At 47.7% G+C, this 21,175-nt stretch overlaps 1 protein-coding gene across 2 annotated transcripts; it reads left to right on the top strand.

Annotated features, from left to right (window-relative positions):
- The first annotated feature begins 31 nt into the window (after positions 1–31).
- Positions 32–20,264, top strand: NUP50 (nucleoporin 50). 2 transcript variants are annotated; one of them, XM_040490583.1, is made up of 8 exons: positions 32–387; positions 3,881–3,959; positions 6,323–6,406; positions 9,454–9,640; positions 10,662–11,330; positions 13,793–13,874; positions 15,696–15,814; positions 16,823–20,264. In XM_040490583.1, the coding sequence occupies exons 2-8, from the start codon at positions 3,891–3,893 to the stop codon at positions 17,023–17,025; spliced, it is 1,413 nt and encodes a 470-aa protein (XP_040346517.1). In that variant the 5' UTR covers positions 32–387; positions 3,881–3,890; the 3' UTR covers positions 17,026–20,264. The 2 variants fall into 2 exon arrangements, with proteins under 2 accessions (XP_040346517.1, XP_040346518.1); XM_040490584.1 differs by lacking the exon at positions 32–387 and adding an exon at positions 430–453.
- The last annotated feature ends 911 nt before the right edge of the window (positions 20,265–21,175 follow it).

Raw genomic sequence — 21,175 nt, 5'->3', positions numbered from 1 at the left:
CTAGACGCGGGCGTTTCTTTCCTTCCTTTTTATAGAGTTGGTTGGGGGGAGGGGGGAGGTTGGAATTGTAAAATGGCGGCTTGGAGCATATTCGGCGCCGTTCCCCCGGCGGTCTCTGGCTGAGCGGCGGCTCTCTCTCACTGCCGAACACAGAGAGGCGAGGCGAGGCCCCCAGAGGACATGGTGTTTGAGACCCGGGGCTTGCTGACCACCAAGTCTTTCGAGAACCTCGGCGCACCGGAAGCGACCAGGCGCGCCCAACCGGGCGAGCAGCGGCCGCTCCAGACCCGAGGCCCGCGCGGCTGCAACCTCGCACCTGCTCGCTGTCGCGCACCCGGCTTTCGGCGCACCCACAGCCCAGCGAGTGCCGCGGCGGCCGCCCGGGAGGTAAGAGGAGGGCGGGCAGCGTGGCAGGAGAAGGAGCCGAGCCTGGGGAGAGGCGCCGGGGTCACGGTACGGGACTCGGCCTGGAAGGGGGAGCTGGGCTGCGGGTCCCAGGCCTGGGGAGGCGGAGGCAGCCGTGGTCCGGGTGCGGGAGTCGGAGCTGGAAGGGGAACCCTGGGCAGGAAGCCGGGGTCCAGATCCGGGACTCGGACCCGGAAGGAGGACCCTGGGCTGGAGCCGGGGTGAGAGGCCCGGGCTTGGTGTGGAGGAAGCTGGGGTCCGGGCGCGGGACTCGGACCTGGAAGGGAAACTCTGGGCGGGAGCCGGGACGAGGGAACCTGGGTCTGGGGTGGAGGAAGCTGGGGTCCGGGCGCGGGACTCGGATCTGGAAGGAGAAGCCGGGATAAGTGGTCCGGGCCGTGGGGTGGTGGGGTCAGCCGGGGAGAGTGGGGCGGGACGATCCCAGCGGCGCGTAGTCGGGTGCTGTTTGTGAAGCCGGGCGCCGGACCGACCTGTCGGGGCTGCGGCGCCCAACTTGGGTGAGGCGGCCCCGGCGGAGGCCGGAGCGGGCAGGGACCATCGTGATCCGGCCATCCTTCCTAGCCGTTCCCCTCGGCACTTCTTCCTTCTTGGCCAGCTCGCCGCCCTCTCCTCGCTCCCGACACTACCTCTGCCTCGGCTTCACTTTCTTCGTGCAATCCCGGGCTATCGATCGGCTCTTTTACTCTGTTCCCTTAAGAAGCAATTTTGAGACTTAGTTTTCCCCTGGCATTTCAGTCTCCGGGGTCTGCCCTCTTGTTTTTTGTTGTTGTTTTTTTCCTCGGTCAAATACGGGCAAATGCGTTTTCATCTTAGGGTACCCTGGTGTTGACTAAAGTTCAGCCCCAAGGATGAGGCAGCACTTGGTAGCAGAGACCGCATAACTCTCCGGCGCAAATAATAGCTTTTTCCCAATTACGAAAACTCTCAATTTGCTATGACAGTGTTTCCTACCTAGGAATGCTTTCAAAAGTTGGTACCTTTTTAACCACAAGCCCAAACGTTTTCTAAATCCTTTTTTTTTTTTAAACAGATTTTATTTTTAAGTAAACTACACCCAAAGTGGGGCTGAAACCAACAACCCTGAGATCAAGAGTCCCTGGCTCTACTGGCTCAGTCAGCCAGGTGCCCCTAAATTTTTAGTAATAGCCGGGACATAAAACTCCTTAGGTGCTAGGCCTTGTTCTGAGTACTTAACAGAGACTTCCGTTCCCTCCCCCCTTCTTTTTGCATAAAAAGAAAATTTATTAACTGAAGCATCGTGCTTTGAAATAAAATATGGATTTGCTAAAATATATTTTAAAGCCTGGCTCATAATTGAAGTCTTTTTTTCCACACTGTACTTTGTACATTTTGAAGAAAAAAAAATAGTATTTTTTATAGCTTTTGCTTCTAACAAAATTTGTTTCTTTAATAAGATGCATTAAGCCCTTCCTCTGTTCCGGGCACTGTGCTAAACTAACTTTTTTTCTTTTTTTTTTTTAATTTTTTTTGAGACAGAGACTGAGCATGAGCAGGGGAGAGGCACAGAGAGAGGGAGACACAGAATCTGAAACGGGCTCCAGGCTCTGAGCTGTCAGCACACAGCCCGATGCGGGGCTCGAACTCACAGACCGTGAGATCATGACCTCAGCCGAAGTCGGACGCTTAACCGACTGAGCCACCCGGGCACCCCTAAACTAACTTTTTTCTTGATCTTACTTCACCACACCTGCCTTGTCTACAGATGAGGAGGCCAAGGCACAACAATTAAATAACTTGCCAAAGGTCTAGCAAGAAAATGGCAGAACTGAGATGCCGGCATCTTGTAGCATTTTCCGAAATCCGTAGTGCCCCGGGTCACTGATTGAGCGCTTCTGGAATACCTCCTAGAAGATGGACAGGTTCGGGGCATTTGGAGGGGGTCAGTAAACACAGCGAAGATCCCTGCCCTGTGGCGAGGTCACAGATTCAATAAATAGGGTAGGATACGGACGCAGCTGTGTTCATTTTGGTTTTTACTCTGCTGGTTGTCTCCTCACTTGTGGGCGTGCGTTAGATGCTGAAATTTTACTATGGTTTTTGCACTTTCAGCGTCACCCTTTTTTGCCTTAATCACTTACAGTTACGGCAAAAGCGACTATTTCAACTTCTCCCCTCTTCTGCCCTCTGGTGGAGGTGTTACTTACTGAGTAGGAAAAGAATCCCAGCAGAGACCTGGCCTCTGAACCTTTGGAGTTCAGTAAGATCATGTCTGAAAGTACCTTGATTGTTTGAATAACAAAGATTAATGGCAAAACTTAACGAGGTATTTGGTAGGGGGAGACCTTAAAAAAGGATTTGCAGCTAATGGCTGGGTCTCATATTTCATGTGTTAGCAACTTGGGCTTTAAAACCATTTATTCTATAATCAGGAAAGAAAGCATGTACGTACTTGTAAAAGAGAAGTTTAGATATTATTAAGATATTATTAAAAGCTGAAAATCCCCTATGTAATGACTCCACAGGGGGCCAGAGTTTGGAGGACTTTGGAATGTCAGCATTTGAATTTTATTGTGTAGATAGTAAAGAGAAATAGGCCGGCTGTAAATGTGTATCTTAATGACCATGAAATTCTAGGAACTGACTCTGGTAGGTTGTGGTGTTGAGTAAAATGAGTGGGGAAAGACCTTCAGAAAGGAGTCTAGACAGGTTTCAGGGACCCTGAATGAACTGGTGAATTCCAGGCAAGGCGGGTAGCACGGGAAATGGAATTTGCTTGGTCCATTTAGCTGGTGAGTTAGAGAACGAGCCAGTTCAGCAGTGTTTTGGTATTTTTGTTTTTTATAGTAAACAACATATGTTAGGATCAGAAAACATTGCAAATTTTAAGGGATGGTTTCAAGTACCCTCTCTGGTTAGCTGCTTGTGTCCACTGCAGAGATAATACTGTTGCCCCCCGCCTCATAACAGTGGCTTTAGAGTTGAGCTGATGTCTTATTCTTGAAGGGTTATATGTAAAATTTCAGAATGTTAACACATCGATATTAATTACATTTTGAACTTTTAAATGATAGTCTAGCTTAGCAGTATACAGATTGGGGTAATTAAATGTTCAGTCTCGGGAAATTTATTTCTATCAATTGTCTGTAGCCTAAAGAAAGGTACTCATGCTGTGAAGGTATTTCCACTGCCTTATTAAAATTCTTGTCTAAGGATGAGCTTCTTTACTGAATCATCTTTAAGAGAATTTGAAGTGTTTAAAATGTTTTGCCTGTAGCAAGACTGTGATTATAATTTGCATAGAATAAATTAATCACTTGTTGATTACGTATACAGTACTTCGGATCTTTAAAAATCAGTGTTATAGTGTTTTTTCAAACGGAGCTGGTTTAGCATTGTTTAAAATTCTTCGTAAAAATTCTTTAAAAATTCGTTGTAAGGAATTACATCTTGATCCAGAAAAGTAAACTTTTCACTTCTTTCACTTTTAACGTAGGGTTGAAACAATGGCCAAAAGAATTGCTGAGAAGGAATTGACCGACAGGAACTGGGATCAAGAAGACGAAGCAGAGGAGGTAAGATCTTTCCCCAAGAACGATTCCCTGCTGCTTCTAAGTTTAAATTCATTTTGGGATTCCTTGGGCAGATTTGGTAGGAAAATCAAAAGGCCTTTTTAGGGGCGCCTGGGTGGCTCCATCAGTTAAGCAGCTGACTTCAGCTCAGGTCATGATCTTACGGTTCGTGGGTTCGAGCCCCGCGTCGGGCTCTGTGCTGACAGCTCAGGGCCTGGAGGCCTGCTTCGGATGCTGTGTCTCCCTCTCTCTCTGCCCCTCCCCCGTTCATGTTCCATCTCTCTGTGTCCCAAAAATAAATAAACATTAAAAAAAAATTTTTATTAAAAAAAAAAAAAAAAAAAAGGCCTTTTAAAGAACAGCCGGAACAGGAAATAGTATGGTTTCTTATGATCTGTACTTAGTATAGAAATTTATTTATTACATTTGGCTGTCTTTTTCCCACTAGTTCCCGTTCCTGAAATATTCTGCACCTTTGTAGAAGCACCTTCCTGAATTTCATATACTTGCTGCATTCTAAACTCATAGTTTTAGTCAAGCCTGAAGGGTGAGTAAGTGATCTGGTCGTGAACTTAGCATCGCGCCCGAACGTGAGAAGTGGTACTACGCCACGTGACTTCTCCGTCTGCCGCACCCGTAATTTGAGATTTCTGATTGGGGTCACCTCCCTTACCCTAATGCTTCTTGGAGGCCTGTCTTACTTCATGTTCGCACAGATCTGAGACCCCCACCCCCGCCCCCACCCCCACAACAATGAAGTAGAATTTGGATGGCCTAGTTTCTTTCCTCACAAAATAAAAATGGTCTTCCCTCAGAAATATTTCCTTTTCTCTCTTACAAAGAATAGAAATAACAGCTGCATTTTTAGTGCCTTGTCAGCAGTTTGATGCTCCCAGGCCAATAGAATAGTGCTAAGTTTAAAAAAAGAGGAAGAAGTAGAAATCTGCAAAACTGTTTCCAAGCTTATTCTAAAACCGTCTTCTTGCTGAATCTGTCTTGTCGTATGAACGTTTTTCCTTTACAAATACGTGTATTCCTATGTTTAGGGAAACCAAAATCACAAGTTTATTAATATTTCGACAAGGTTTTTAACATTTCTAACTGACTTGGTGCTTTTTAACCAGGTCTTTGGTAACTCAGGTTTTTTCCAGATCTTCTGCTGAGTTTCATTCTGGGCCTAGTAAGATTTAAGACTGCGGCATAATGATTTGCTTTGATGCTAAGATATTTCAGGTATGAAAGGACCTCCATTTGGATTGAATCTAATGAGTCTGAAAGGGCATTCCATTTGTTTGGGGACAAATGCAACCAAATAGTCCCGTCTGTAAGCATGGAGGTCTCTTTAACCTTACCTGAGATAACTATGGATGACATCTTCTTACAGAAAGTATTTCATGCCAGCCCTACAGGGTAAAAGAAGGGTTGAAATAAACCCAAAGATATTCAGCCAACTTCTGATTATGGACGAGGTACTTTAGCTCCTGGGAAGAGCGGTAGCTTCCAAGCAGGGGCCCTTAGGAGTCCCGGGTACATCAATGGGCTTTTGGGTGATGGACAAATGGGCAAGGTTTCTCTTAAAAATGGGATGCACACGTGATAAAAATAAAATGTGTTTTTGGAAACTGAAGTAGTAACGTACTAGATTTGGGCATTTGGGTTTTAGAACTGGCTCCACCACCGTTAACTGTTGATGATCTTTAAGGTAACTGTTGGCTTTTGAAGAATAGATTTTGCTTCTTAAAAGTGGATTTTTATTCTAAGATACATGTCTTTAAATATATTTAAAATTTGAAGAACCAGTTCTGAATAGTTTTCTACCAAACTTTTGATGGTCTTGGTCTTAGCAAAACTTTTTCTGTGTGTGCTCCTCTCCGGGTTGTATGCAAAGCCTGGATTTGCATAGATCCTGGGAGACTTCTTTCTTTTCCTTTTTTTTTTTTTTTTTTTTTTTTGAGACAGAGCACACTAGCAGGGGAGAGGCAGAGGGAGAGAGAGAATCGTAAGCAGGTTCCATGCCCCTCACGGAGCCCAGCCCAGCACGCAGCCCATTTTGGGGGCTTGATCTGGATCCCAGAACGGGCCTGGAACTCACGTACCGTGAATCATGACCTGAGCCGAAATCAAGAGTCAGATGTTTGAGCCACCTAGGCGCCTCGTTCTGGGAGATTTCTGATTCATCTAAGTAGCTTTGGGATTCACGATATAGACAACAGACATAGACTTTATTTTAATCTGCCCTCTCCTTACTTTGTTATCAGTATTAACAGTATGTTAAAACCAGATGTGAAGATAAGTTTGGTTAGGCTTTTTTGTTCATTTCTTTTTTGGGGCCTCATCTCACTGCTGTTTAATTTGTACACCTGCAGGTGGGAACATTCTCAGTGGCCAGTGAGGAAGTCTTGAAGAATAGAGCCATAAAGAAAGCAAAGCGTAGAAATGTTGGATTTGAAGTGAGTGTTTTCTTACCGCCCTTGGCATTAAACGCTAATTTGACTCCTGAGTTGCAGAGCATTTCTACCTGTGGGAGCCGTCAGATCGATAAATGCTTTTTAAAATGCTAACTCCACTTGTGAAAATCCTTGATGTAGACCACGGGAGATGGACGACAAGAAGCGCGAGATCTGTACCTGACCGAGTTGCAGAAATCCAGTGTCGATCCTGTAGACGCGATTCCAGCCAAACGGCAGTAAGGAGAGGAAGAGACACATGGAACGATACAAACAGAAGTAGTGGCAGGTGGCGTAGGGAAGGGAAACGCAAGGTGTCCTCGGAGTCCTGCTGCATCCTGGCGTCGAGGGGAGGGTCAGGGGAGTCCTTTAGCTCTGAAAGAAGCATGGCAGGTGAGGGTTTTCTTCCCAGTATAGTAGGTTACAGTGTTTTCCTTCCTGTGTTCACAAGGATAAAAGATGAACTGTAACTTGTGAATGGAAATCACGTGGTCCGTATTCAGCAGTCACTCCCACGTTTAACTAGTCTTCCCCGGTACAATTCCCAGCCCTCAGATACCTTCCAGATACCTGAGTGCTGACTCGGTGGCCCGGACATCTGTTGTCACGCTGGAGAAGCTGCTTTGAACATCCGGGGTGGCAGCTTTGGAATGAATCTGCTCCCCTGCACCTTCCGTGGTGACTCTGTTCAGTTTTGTTATTCCAAGTTTTCACTGATCCGATTTCATTCTTAAAGACTGGTGACCGGTCAAACCTAGGTATCAAGCCTAGTGAAATTTGATGGCTCTTCCTCGGAGAGGGGGCAGCAGGAGGGAAGGACAACTTAATTGTGGAGGAAGTGATCGGTTCAGTTGGGGAAATGTGTTCTAAGAGCCTGGGGTACATTGAGGTGAAGTTCTAGAAGACCACTAGGTCTGTGGGCGGCTTCCTGGAACAGGAGGTGCAGCTGTGAGAGTCCTCACCACGCAGGAGGTTGAAACCAGGGAGGGTGGCTGACAGTGGCAGCTCACGGTATAGACAGAAACCAGAGGAAGACCGCCTCAGGGAGGGATGGCCCGGCTGTCAGATGAGGGACAGTGAAGAAGTGCAAGCCGTGTCCACCACAGTCCAGACTGGGCCAGAGGGAAGGGGGTTGGGGCCCTCTGGCTGCTAAAGGAAATAAAAGACACACATAATTTCGACTATAACTTGCAGCGTCAGGTTTCCATCAGAGCTTGTATATTAGAGAAATTAACAGTTATATCATCTGCTTAAGTGCTGAAGTGTGACTTTTCCTATATACAGTTGACTGTTGACAGTACGGGTTTGAATTGCATTTATACGCAGATTTATTATTTTTTTGATGAGGGAGGATGTTGGCGTCCCTAACCCCCGGTTGTTCCCATGTCAACTGTCCTGGATTGTTGTGCTGAGCACTAGCGATTCATTGGTGGGTGAAGACAGGAGTGAGTAAAATATCCGTGCCTGGTGGGCCTTACGTCCTAACGATGGAAGAGACACACTGAATATATAATTTTAGTTTTCCTCTAAGTGCCATGGAGAAAAATCAAAGTACGTGAGGGAGATTGACAGACACGGGTGTGAGCCCCGGTGGATTACCTCTTTCACTTGTACTCTCATTTTTCTGAATGACTCCATTCCTTCGTTTAAAAGCCAGTGGTTCTTGAATTTTTGTGATGGCTCTAGAGCCAATGTACTGTCAGCAGTCTCTAAAATAACTATCAGTATCCTCTGGTTTTTAAATCTCATGCAAAGTAAAAGGCTCTGAGGAGCTACTCACAGCTTTTTATGCTTTGTCCATGGAATCTTATAAAATGATAGCGCTCTGTGTGGTGTCTTCGGGATATTGATTCATTAAAAATCAGATTTATAGTGTCGGAACCGAAGAACTATATTTATTACATGCATTGAAATTTATGCAAGTTAAGGCTTTGCTTTTGTTTTTGTTTTCTGGGTTTTTCTGGCCTAATTTTATTGCCACAATTGTATCCGTGGTCAGTAACCATGTGAAATCCTAGGTTTATGATTGAAACTTTTTGAACGATTTTTTAAAACTTGGCAATAATATTAGGCTAACTGGCCCATTTAGAAAATGAAGAGTTTCTAGTGTAAGCAATTTTTTGTGAGCTCATGATTCTAATTCGTTTGTGCGTGAACTTAAGGTTGGTGCACTCCCGTGGATGTTCTGAGCATATGTATTTGAGAGTATTTCCTAGAGCCTCCCTTGGATCCTTGATCCAAAAAGCAGACCATCCCCTGCTGCGGTAGAACCACTGTTTTGAACGGGAGGGAAATAGTAACTTCAGTCAAGCACTGTAAACTGAGGAACGTGTCTCCAAAAGTTTCCAGGGGCAGAGAGCAGTGTTAGAAGTTCATAGGCGTGCCAGATGTTTCCAGAGCATCTCAGGTTAGAGAGGTGAGAGAGCCAGCCACAGTGGGTTGAAAGTGCTAGAAAGACCCTGCTACTTACTGGAAGTCGCAAGAAAGTGGAGAATAAAAATGTCGCCTGTGGATTTCTCAACTAAGGGAAAGTCTAGATCTGAGAGTCAACTTCACCAGTTCCCAGAGACTAACGGCTGCAGAAGGGCTTAGGAGATTACAGGTAAGTGGGTAAAGCACTTGGAGTTCACCTGACTTGATGTTTCTACAGCATCCTTGGGCTAACGGTCTTTTTGATCGCATGGTACGTGAAAAATGGTTCGTTGGGGATTCGTTGTATTGAAATGTTTGCTTTTAGTTACAATTCTGAGGCTGCGTACACAACTTTATCGCGTGAGTCTTTTTTTGTCTTCTATTTCCTAAATCTGTTTTTAAAAACAAATCTCACTGTAAATTGGGAGTGTCCTTCAGGGCTGTCTCAGGAAGGCAGCTTTGGAGGGCAGAGCTGTGTCATCAGGAGGAAAATCTGCCTCATTTCCAGCTTGTGCTGGCAGTTTCCCTTTAATGCTGCTGGCGTAAGGATTCTAGGTGCTGTTGAGCCAAGATAATACTGTTACTTACTTAGTTATAAAAGAGAGTTATCTAATGTGCGCTCTTTCTTTGTATTTCAGTCTGATAGTGGAGGGGCCTTTAAAGGTTTTAAAGGTTTGGTCGTACCATCTGGAGGAGGAGGGTTTTCTGGATTTGGTAACGGTGCTGGAGGGAAGCCTTTGGAAGGACTGTCTAACGGAAGCAGCATCACTAGTGCCCCTCCCTTCTCCAGTGCCAGGGCAGCCGGCGAGACCAAGGCAGCCTTTGGTGAGTAGGTTCCCCTCCCCCTGGTCACATCTGGGTAAAGACCATCTGAAAAGCAACTCTGCAAAGATACTTTTCTTGTACTTACCCTGGGTCCTGGGACTAAACGAGCAGAAATAGGGTGATACCGAAAGGGATGCAAATTAGATATCGGCTATTTGCAGAGGAAGTGAATACAGCAGAAGCTTTTGAGCCAGGATAGACCAAGGTTCTGTTCTCAGTTCTGCTGGTTGCCGGCTCTGTGACCCTGGTAAAGTCCCTTAGCCTGTGAGCGTCTAGATCTTCAACTGTGAAATTGAGAGTGACTCTTGGAATTGACCTGAGGGTCAAAGGAGAAGAGGACGCTCTCAGTGGACCCTCTGTAAAGACCTGCCTTCCCGTCTCCTCATTCGTTCTGTGGGGGCCGAGGTCTTTCTGTGTGGTGCGCGCCCCCCGGGAACCTAGGGGGTCCTCCAGCCTAGATTGGTTTCGCCCGGCGTGTATTGATTGCCTGATCTGTTCTGAGAGAGTTGGTCAAGAGCTCTCGGGATCAGTGACAGAGAATGGAATCCTGCGCTGCGGTCTTCGGTTTTCAGAAGTGACCCTGGCTGGTTGGATTGTACTTCGCTAGGTATTTTAAGTGTGGCCCGTTGGGTGTTAATTAGGCGGAGTGTTCGGTGTGATGAAGCTAGCGCTGCCTGTTAAGATTTTAACTGCACGAGTATGTGCTCATCCCAAGGCGTTGGGGGTTAAGCTTTCCCCTGACCGTTGTGACAGTTCTCGGGGAAGGCAGGCATCAGGCATCCTTTTGAAAGAAAAGACCATTTTAAACCTTTAGAGGTTTAATTGACGTGAGCCCCGTTTTTGTACAAAGTTTGATTTTTGTGATCACTGCTTCCTAAATGTCAGACGTGCACACGCTTCTTGAACTGTCACAAAACTAGGGTACGGTAAAAGAAAATACGAAGGCAGTGCAGCATAAAAATCTGGGGGATAGAATCCAATCAGCCTCTCAGTAAACTCTTCAAACTTTAATTTCCTATAGGATCTGTTGCCACAAATGGTCCTACCTCCTTGGTCGATAAAAAGATTTTAAATCCCAAAACTAACGGTGACAGCCAGCAGCCCTCTTCCTCCGGCCTCCCCTCTAGCACGGCCTGCCCCAGGAACGCCTATCACAAGCAGCTGGCTGCCTTAAACTGCTCGGTGCGGGACTGGATCGTGAAGCACGTGAACACAAACCCGCTCTGCGACCTGACGCCCATCTTCAAAGACTACGAGAAATACCTGGCAGGGATTGAGCAGCAGCTCGGGAGCAGCGGCAGCTGCAGGGATTCCGAAGGCGACTCCGACAAGACGCCCGGCGCCACCCTGTCTCCCTCCCTCTTTGGGTCAACGAAGTCACAGCAGGAGTCAACATTTTTGTTTCATGGCGGCAAAACCGAGGACACGTCCGAAAAGAAGACGGAGGCGGATCCTGAAAAGAAAGCGGACCCGTCGGCGGGAGCAGCAGGTGCCTCGTTTCACTTTAGCAAGAAGATTGAGAGTTCTGCCTTGGGCTCCTTAAACTCTGGCCCCCTGACTGGGTTTTCATTCTCTTCTGGAAACTCCGGTTTATTTGGCAAAGATATTAGCCAGAATAAACCGGTCTCTTCACCGTTCGCCACAAAGACGCTGGAGGTACAAGCCGACGGCGGCAGCCACGAACGCAAAGGTAATGACAAAGTTCCAGGCCGTCCTCGCGAGTCGGCTCCGGGTGTGTCCGAGTTGGTGTGTAGTGGCACGAGCGTAGGTGTGTGTTTCGGACGGATCTGGATTCACACTGTGACTGTCATTTCCTAGGTGCGATCCCGGACAAAGTTGGCCAGCTGTTTCTGAGTCTGTTTTCCCTACTTGTAAAATGGAGTAAGACCGTTTTTGTAGAGTTTATTGTAAGGATTAAGAATACAAAGGTAAAAGTGAGGAACATATAGATACCTGGCACGATGACTTTGAAAATTATGAAACGCGTGGCTTTACATGTAAAAAATTGAGTGGCGCCTGGGTGGCTCAGTTGGTTAAGTGCCCGAGTCTTGATTTCAGCTCAGGTCATGATCACAGGGTCGTGGGATCAAACCCCACGTTGGGCTCTGTGCTGAGCGTGGAGCCTGCTTAGGATTCTCCCTCACCCCTCCCCTCCCCCCCTCCCCTCCCCCCTCCCCTCCCCCCTCCCCTCTCTTCTCTCCTCCCGTCTTCTCTCTCCTCCTCTCTCCTCTCTCTTTCTCTCCCTCTCCCCTGCTCATGCTCTCTCTAAAATAAAAATTAAGTGAATTAACTTCGTTTGACAGTTGTGTCTTATTGAAAGAACTGGTCATAGGGGCGCCTGGGTGACTCAGTTGAGCGTCCGACTTCGGCTCAACTCACGCTCTCGCAGTTCATGAGTTCAAGCTCCGCGTCCGGCTCTGTGCTGACGGCTCGGAGCCTGGATCCTGCTTCCAATTCTGTGTCTCCCTCTCTCTGCCCCTTCCCCGCTCATGCTCTGTCTCTCTCTCTCACAGATGAATAAATGTTAAAAAATATTTAAAAAAACTGGTCATAAACATCTATGGGATTTCTCATGTTTAGGTTTTTATAATCGTAGGGGAGGTCACATGGCAGAAAAGTGCTCTACTATAAATAAAACAGGTAGACTCTTGTTAGCCATGGGGAACAAATTGACGGGGTTTTCCCTGGATGTGTCTGGGTTGCAGCCGCCTTTCCAGAAGTTTCCACCTTGTGTAGTATCAGTGTCCCCAGTCAGCCTTCCCTCCCTCTTTTCTTAGCTCTTTGAGGAGAGGGGTTCGCGTCCCAATCGCTTGTCATCACGTGGTGACTGTGAACAGCCCACACGTGTGAAGATACTTCTTCATAAGCAGTTAAAAAGTATACGTCTCAGGAGATGTTAACTTCGTGAGAGGGAGAAAGAAAGGAACCCGCGGTGGCCGGTTTGCCACCAAATGTTCCGTGTCCCTCCTCCCTGGAGCGAGACTGCCCGTACCCCTCTGCCTGACCGTCAGGTGCGCCCTCAGGCACCAGCTGCCCCGTGCACAGCATAGGATGGAGACCGCCCCTTCCCTTCCCCTGCCCTGAACGGGACCAGTGGGCCCGGGGCAGTGGCAGAGCCTGTGGGAGGGATGTGGAAGTGAGGGTGCCTGCATCTCCGGGTGCTTGAGGTGCTTGGCGCATTGGAAGGACTAAGCTTGCTAAAATACCGGGATGCCTGGGGCCTGCCCTGGAGAACCTAACTCCGGACCACCTTCCTTCTGAGAGAGAGGGTGCAAGCCAGGGGAGGGGCAGAGGGAGAGAGAATCCCAAGCAGGCTCCACGCTTGGCGCGAGCCTGACGTGGGGCTCCACTCATGACGGTGAGCTCGTGACCTGCGTGGACACCAGGAGTCGGGCGCTTAACGGACAGAGCCCCCCAGGAGCCCCCCAGGACTGCCTTCTTAAAATTTAAATCTTGTCTTTGAATTGTTCGAGCACCAGAATTGTTGCTGTTTAATTTATTGAGTTTCCTGAGACTGTCTTTCTCCAGAGGATGTTACTTGCATCCCATAGTGACTTCAATCTCCCCTGTGCCTGGGGCCCTGGGCTCAGTCAGGGAGGGGACCCTTGGGACCCGAGCCCCAAGCAGTGTGGCAGTTCAGGCAAAGCTTGCTTACACACGGGGGTGGTTTCTCTGACAAGTCCTGTAAAGAAGTTTATCTTCCTTATCTTTGGCCATGGCTCAGATCGATTATTCCTTAGCTCCTTAGCAGGAGCATTTGGGGGGGAAGGGGGCTAGAACCCCATCTGACATTCTTCTCTAGTGGGGTAATCTTGAGTATGTGTTCGTGTTGATTGGTTATTTTCCTGTTAAAATTTGGGCACTGAATCATGTCGATAACTTTTCATTCCAAGGCCTTCTACAAATTGACATCTAGAAGAGAGAAGTAGGGTCCTGTTAAAAATTGTTCTCATTTTTCAGAAAACCGTTAAAATCCAGCGAGTCCTCCCGCTCCCCCACGCCCAGTTAGACGCGTGCTTTCGATTTCTACATCGGCCTACGTAGGATTTTTAGGTTGAGGATGGGTGGTGGTGCGGGGATAGACAGCTTCTTCGGTTACATCGTTAAGCGTTCGATTTGAATTTTACTGAGTTGGTCTTGTTTTTATAAAAGGCGGAGATGAAGAAGAGAATGACGAGCCACCCAAAGTAGTAGTTACTGAAGTGAAAGAAGAAGATGCGTTTTACTCCAAAAAGTAAGTGGGAGTCCTGGGAGTGCGTTCGGTGAGCGTGTCTTCGGAGACGTGGGAGGAAGAAGGGGGCCCACGGAACGCGCCGAGCATCCCGTCCTGGGGTCAGGCTGCGCTTGCCCTTTGAACTGGACAAGGAAGAATTCTTGACCTGTGTGTTTACAACAAGCTGATTCTGTAAATGTCCTGTGGGCGTATCCTACTCTTTGTTATTTTTCTTTTCTGCCTTTTTTTTTTTTTTTTTTTAAGAGGGCAAGACAGCGAGTGGGGGAGGGGCAGAGAGTGAACCCCAAGCAGGCTCCACCGCAGAACCCGACGCAGGGCTCGATCCCACGAACTGTGAGATCGCGACCTGAGCCAAAGTGGGACACTTAACTGACTGAGTCACCCCAGTGCTCCTCTTCTCTCCTGCTTTTTAAAGTGCTTTAGAGATAGGTTTTTCCATGACCCGCCTGCCGCATCTCCGCCTGGGCTTCTCTCCTTCTCTGCCCCTCCTCCTTCCTGCACAAAGTCACCTCGTCACTGATTCCAGATTTGGTTTTACTCCCACTGTTCCTCCGGCGGCCTCCTATCTTCATGGGGACATGGCTGGCCTTTGTGGCTTTTCTCAGCCAGCAAGTTGTGCACAGTGACCATCCCTCGGTCTTTCCCCCAGTGATGAGAGTTGTTCCGGGTTTTTTTGTTTGTTTTTATATGAGAGCTGTTGCTTTCAGAAGAGAGATCAGAGGAAATTTTGAATTCTCTCATCCCAGTGAGATGAAATTAGTGCTTTTTGATTAAAGATATTTACAGAATACTTACTTGTGCCATTTTAGAAGCTTCCCTACATGTGTTTTTCTAAGTAACAAAAATTTCAGACTGAGTTTCATAACAGGTCACCATATTCTATGGAATCCCCAAGTGTGCTATCTGAGAACTTTCAAGCATCCAACAATTCCTTTTGCTTATTCTTAATTACACAGATGATACAAAGGAGTGATCCTGACCTGAGATTCTTTGCTAACTGGAACAAATCAAAGGAGCAGGCAGTGGTTTGGGTTTGTTTATTAACAACCTAAGGAGACGTGGGACACGGCAGGCTGGGGAGGCATTTGATTACATTACTGGTAGTTCAGCCTTGCTTAAGAATGTTTTCCAAGATTTCAGCATTTGGTAGACCCAAAATTGAAGGAGTCCAAAAGAAACTTAAAAAATAAATAGGAAAAGAGGGAAGAGAGATGGGAGCAGAGTGTCCTGCATTTATTCCTGTCCTTAAAGGACCCGGTCAACCTCTTGAGCTCGGGGCCAGAGGAGCACAGCAGAGACCTGTGGGCTGCTTAGCTGTGATTTTGACTGAACTGAGAAAAGTGTCCATTTTAAAAGTGTCATTTTAAAAGTTGTATGTGACCCACTGGGTTATTTTTTTAGGAGCTAGTGGCAATTTTATTTTTCTTTCAGAGAGAGCAGGTGTATGTGCGCATGGGGGAGAGGAGTGCGCATGGGGGAGAGGAGCAAAGAGAGAGAGAATCTCAAGCAGGCTCCGTGCCCCGTGACCTGAACCGAAATCAAGAGTCGGACGCTCAGCTGACAGCCAGCCAGGCGCCCCATGAGCCACTATTTTAAGAATTATTATTATTTTAAAATTAGGGAGGGGTTCTACAGTATATAACCAGTTTGCTTGTTCTGGTTTGTGCCCAGACCCAGCTTGAATCAATCAAGGATTCATCCCGAAGCTTCCTCTGCTCGTTTAACGCGGGTCTTTCCACACAAGTGTGAACGGTGGTGGTCAGAAAACTTGTGACTTGGTTTGTCTTTGGAATATCTGATGATGCCTATTTTTCCCCATAGGTGTAAACTATTTTACAAGAAAGACAACGAATTTAAAGAGAAAGGTGTGGGTACTTTGCATTTAAAACCTACAACAAATCAGAAGACACAGCTTTTAGTGCGGGCAGACACCAATTTAGGTGGGTATCTCTTTTTTCAAGTGGCCCAAGTCCTCATAACCACATGGTGTAAAAGACTTCCCCTCGCTCACTGCAGTCCTCTAGGTCGAGTATATTGCTGTGTTTGGGGTCGGAATAGCAGTCGTTCAAACCAAATGCATCCTGTATTTACTGACTGTTTACAGATTTAATTAAGTGACAGTGTGTAAGGAGATATAGGTGTGTTAAAAACTGTGGCCAAGAAGTCACCAAAATGGTTTTCGTTTTAATTTGTGTTAGAAATGTAACCAAGCAGCTATCGATAAAGTGGGTGGTTTAATAAACACAGAAGGGAGTTAACCGTTCGAAGGAATCTGGTTTATGTAGGCAAAAAACTTGAACGTGCTGCAGTCCATCCTTCACCCCACACCCAGCTTCGCCCTCAGAACAGCCCGCCAGAGGGAGGACGGGGCAGGTCTGAGAGGAAGTGGTGGGTAGCTCTGGGCCCTGCCAGCCTGGATACAGAAACTTCCCTGTGGCTTTTTTTCCCTGAAGGCTTGATGCATGGGTGACACCGTCATGGTACTAGTGGGTCCCCCCCCCCCACCGCCCCACTACCCATCCGGGAGCCATGCTTGCCTCGGACAGAGGTGTCTTTGCTGACCATTCTGCCTTTATTCCAATGACCTCGTGAAGGCTCCGGGTCGTGCCAGAGTGTTCTTCCTTTCGTGTAAGAACGGACGCCCCTCAGCAGGGCCTGGCTGCTGCAACGGAGGCCGGGGATGTGGGCAGGAGCGGGGTGGAAGGCGGTTTCCCCGCAGCAGGGCCAGGGCCTGCCAGAGTCCGCGTGGTCCTCTTGGAGGGACGCCGTGCTGGTATGCGCACCAGGGATCCAGTGCCCTTTCCCGTGACCTCCCTGATGGCCCCCCGCGTTAGATCGGTTAAGTTGAGGAGGGCTTCTGGATTGAATGTTTTCGCATATTAAAGCTGTAGTCTCCCGACACGGGGTCTGTGTGATTTTGATGTACCTTTTCCTCTGCTTAAATGCAGGCAACATACTGCTGAATGTCCTGATCCCACCCAATATGCCGTGCACCCGAACGGGGAAAAACAACGTACTTATTGTGTGTGTCCCAAACCCACCCATCGATGAGAAGAACGCCACCGTCCCGGTCACCATGTTAATCCGGGTAAAAACAGGTGAGGACGCAGATGAGCTGCACAAAATTTTACTGGAGAAAAAGGACGCCTGAACGCCCTCCCTCTGCGGAGTCGCTGCCGAGCCGCTGCCCCCCCTCCCCCGCCCTCCGCGTAGTCAGCCCGCCGCGGACGGTAACTTAGAACTTTGTGAGGAAGATGAATGTGGCCAATAAAACCTGCAAATGTTAAGCGTCAAGAAACCGTATTCTCCCTTCTTAACAACTGTCTGATGTGTAAAATACGTTTGAATGAAATTTTTTGGAAGATTTTGAATGTTCATTTATCAAACTGACCGCAAGTGATTTCTTAATAGACTAAAATCAGGGTATCGATTAGACTTCCCAAAGGCTGTTCCGATCCACGGGTTTTGGGGTGCGCTGCTGCGGCCTGCAAGGCGTGCCGGCAACCCCTGCGTCCAGGAGGAAACTTGCCTGTGGCATTCTCTCTGGTGGGCTTGCCTGATTTGGGAGGACAGCACCCTTTCCAAATGAATCTCGCTACCATGCCGTGACAGAGGCGTTTTTCCTTTGCCGCATCGTCTTGTTTTAAAGCTGAATCTTGACCACCACATGTTCCCCCTCCGCATTAGAGGCTTTAGCTTATCATTTGCAGACATTGGCCTTTTAGCCCTGTGGCCTGTTTTACCTGATTCAGGAACTGCTTTTTCATTTTAAAAGGAAACCAGTTTGTTCTTTGGTTTTGTAGATGGGGTTTTGTAGTGGCATTCCTGAGGTGCTGTTACCGGTGCGTCCCCTACAGACAGACAGAATGGGGGGTGGTCAGGAATGAGGGTTTAAAAGCACAAATTTGGTAGCTTATAGTTGATAGACCATAGACCGCAAAACCTGGGGGAAAAAAAATTAAAGTTTGAGCACGGTGCAAAAAAGAAAGTGAATCTGTCCTAGTTCATTTGTACCGTGATGAACCCTGAGGATCTCAGAGCTTTTACTACACATGAGCCATGTAAGTTCACCAGGAAGGTCATGGAATTGAAATCGTGTGTGCAAATGTTGCCTTTAATTTTAGACAGAAGTATATTATTCTGCATTTGATAAGTTTCCATTGACTTTTTTAAGAGTAAGATACTCGGCATGTCCATTTGGAAGGGAGCCATGGTTGTGCATGAGAAGATCCCGTCACTTCGCCACCGCTGTTGGGTCGCTAATCCTAGCCTTCTGGGAAGACTCTGGGCACATGAATTAGATGCAGTTTTTAATGTTTAAATGTCCACTTTCATTCCTCGTTAGTCATTTAATGATCTTGTTTTAAAGGCTCAGGGTCCGTGCCTGAGGGCTCACGTTTGTATATTCTGATCTTCAGCGCATAGAATGTTTTCTGACTTAGGAAAGAACAGTCACGATAACTGTAGATAGTACAGTTGCTTTTTTAAAAAAGAAGCTATAAGTTTTAGATATAAGGGGGAGCAGGGAAACCGTTTTATGATCAACCGTGTTAAACACTTGAAGTGTGGTAGTTGGCCCAACATTTATCATGAGATTCTTGTACTTGTTTTCTGGTTCTGCTGAGAGAATTGGCCCCCGCGTGTATGTGACTCTGGACAAATACACAGAGAGGTGCTTACACTTTGTGAGACGTAGTCAGACTCTCACCTGGGACAACAGGGAGGGCGTCGCCACTTCTGTTGCATTTTCCTTTTAGAAAGAGTACGTGGGTGAGTTTCTGTTACCGGCGATCTGTGGTAAGCGGGTGGCTGACACCGTTTCCACGTCATTGGTCCTGTTCCCTCACCTGAGGTTTATCCAGCCGTCGGGAGGACGAGGACATGTGGGGCCCCGTGTGTCCTACGTTGGCGTCACGTGCTCCCGTGGTCCCCAGGCGCCTTCAGGAGCGCCTCGGTGGCAGTAGCCTCGGCCTGTCTGGTGGGACGTTTGCCAGAAATGGCCCGAAAACATCAGAATTGGGCCACCTCTCAACCCCCCTGGAAAAATAGCTCATATCTCTTTGAAGTAGTGGGTATGTGTGGCTTTCTCTTGTCCTAACATTCCCGGCAAACTTGCTGCTACAGCTGTCACTGTGAAAGTGATCATTACAGGGGCAGATGTGACATGTGCGCCATCACTCACAACGTGCTATTTCCTCCGTGTCCCTTGTGCGTTAGGAACTTTGGCCTCCACTTTAATTATGTACTAATAGAAAAGAGCGTGAGTGTGTGTGGATTTTACTGTAAAGTCTAAGTGCTTATATGTTACTCGGGGGCGGGGCCCCCCCAGAGAGCTCACCCCCCCCACCGTACTAATAGCTCAGTTCCACCCCTTGGCTTTAGTTAGAATTATTTTTAACAAAATAACTAGAAATTTGGCTTTAAAGTGTCTGATATAGATGGAAATTTTTGTATTTAGTTGAAGGATCTGTGATGTGTATCATCTGCGTGGCCCGAAGGATCACCTTTGATCCTAACCGTGCTGCGTCATACTGAGTGTCCCAGTGGCCTTTTTTTTTCTTTTTTTCTTTTTTTTTTTTTCCCAACTGGTGCCTGTCCCATCTCCTCTGGAGCATTCCCCAGTAAGCAAAAACTTGGGCGTCGTGCTGTCTTCTTTTTAGAATTACGGGCTGGAAACGTGTGTCCCGTTTTTAAAGCAGTGTGTAGATTGTGTTTTCTACGGAAGGACAAGTCTGGCCATTTGTTAAACTGATTTTCTTGACAAGGATTATTGTTGTACAATTTCAGTTCTACATTATAGTTTTGATAAGCTGCATGCCAAAAAAGATCTACCTGTTCCGGGGTAGGGAAAAAACAATTCACTTACCATCAGAGTTCAGAACAAGTTGTCACTGAGCCTTTTTTTGGTTTAGTTTTAAAGTTTAAACAGGTTGTTTGATTTTTGAGCATTCGTCAGTTACTCTTTACTTCGGAGCAGTCAGGAGGCGAGCGCGGGCGTTTGAAGGCTTTGCAGACCAAGTGGCTCACCCCCCAATCCCCGGGTACTTGTGCTCGCTCTGGAAGTGAGAATGTGTGGTAGGACCTGATGTGTCCCGTGGTACCAGCAGGTGGCCGGGAGCAGCCCATCCAGGCCGCACTCTACACACGGGTACGTTCTTGGCCAGAGGCCATCGTGCTGAGGACCGTGGACTCTGCCGGTGCAGGTGCAGTTGTAACAGCTGTAAAACTTGTTAGCAATCAGTTGGATAAGATGTTTGCTTCCTATGTCACATAGGAAATTGTTTTCTAAAACTAAAATACTTGAATTGTCAGACAATGTAATCTCAATTTGTATTAGTTTTTGAGGAAGTGTAATATCCATGAAATGTGAATAAATGGAAAGTAAACAAAGTCACAGTGTTTGACGCTTTTATGCTCCTGTGATGTTCCTGGTGTCGACACAAGTCAAGCGGACCAGAGGGAGGAGAGGTGTGGGGAGGCAGCGCCCAGAAGCCCCCAGGTCGCAGGAAGATCTGGAGGTGAGGACAGACCTACCCATCGGCCCCCGTGCGTGCAGGTGAGGCCCCTTCCAAGCCACCGGAGTTCGCCGTGTCGGATTCGTGTTTTCACAAATGAGCATTGCGGCGGGGACGGTGGATGGTCACCGGCCACCATGGGAAGCACTGCGTTGGGCGCGCCGCCCTCTGCATCCAGTGCCCGGGCCGACCTCCCGGACGGCCCTGCGGTGGGTTTTGCAAAGCCAGGGGTTTGGGCAGGTGAGTGTGTTTCTTCCACGTAAGTGAGCGGAGCTGGCATCTGTGTCCGGGTCGTCTGTCAGAAATCTGAACCCTCCTAAGGATATTTTAAGACTAAGGACCGGGGCGCCTGGGTGGCGCAGTCGGTTAAGCATCCGACTTCAGCCAGGTCACGATCTCGCGGTCCGGGAGTTCGAGCCCCGCGTCAGGCTCTGGGCTGATGGCTCAGAGCCTGGAGCCTGTTTCCAATTCTGTGTCTTCCTCTCTCTCTGTCCCTCCCCCGTTCATGCTCTGTCTCTCTCTGTCCCAAAAATAAATAAACGTTGAAAAAAAAAAAAAAAAGACTAAGGACCAAAATGATCAAGAAAAAAATACACTGAGGTTATAGAATTTGAAATTTTCAGCGATTTGGCAAACCGCTCTCGAGGTGTTCACAGATTAAACTGCAGTAGTCGTTAGGATACTGCTGTGTCGTCGGTCCGGGGCTGACTCCGCACCAGGCTGGACCGGAGGCGTCACCTGGGTCAGTACTGGGAGGACCGACCTCCCCGTCAAAGTAGCACTCCC

Source organism: Herpailurus yagouaroundi, unplaced genomic scaffold, assembly GCF_014898765.1.
Source record: "Herpailurus yagouaroundi ecotype Mexico unplaced genomic scaffold, PumYag 182, whole genome shotgun sequence".
Classification (NCBI taxonomy): Eukaryota; Metazoa; Chordata; class Mammalia; order Carnivora; family Felidae; genus Herpailurus; species Herpailurus yagouaroundi.
This window is presented reverse-complemented; position numbering and strand designations above follow the sequence as displayed.

Bases quoted from the DNA above. Each gene is read 5' to 3' on its own strand.
- NUP50 (XM_040490583.1), top strand. From the start codon at position 3,891: ATGGCCAAAAGAATTGCTGAGAAGGAATTGACCGACAGGAACTGGGAT. The intron at 11,331-13,792 runs GTAATGACAAAG...TTTTTATAAAAG, and splicing joins CGGCAGCCACGAACGCAAAG to GCGGAGATGAAGAAGAGAAT. The intron at 13,875-15,695 runs GTAAGTGGGAGT...TTTTCCCCATAG, and splicing joins GATGCGTTTTACTCCAAAAA to GTGTAAACTATTTTACAAGA.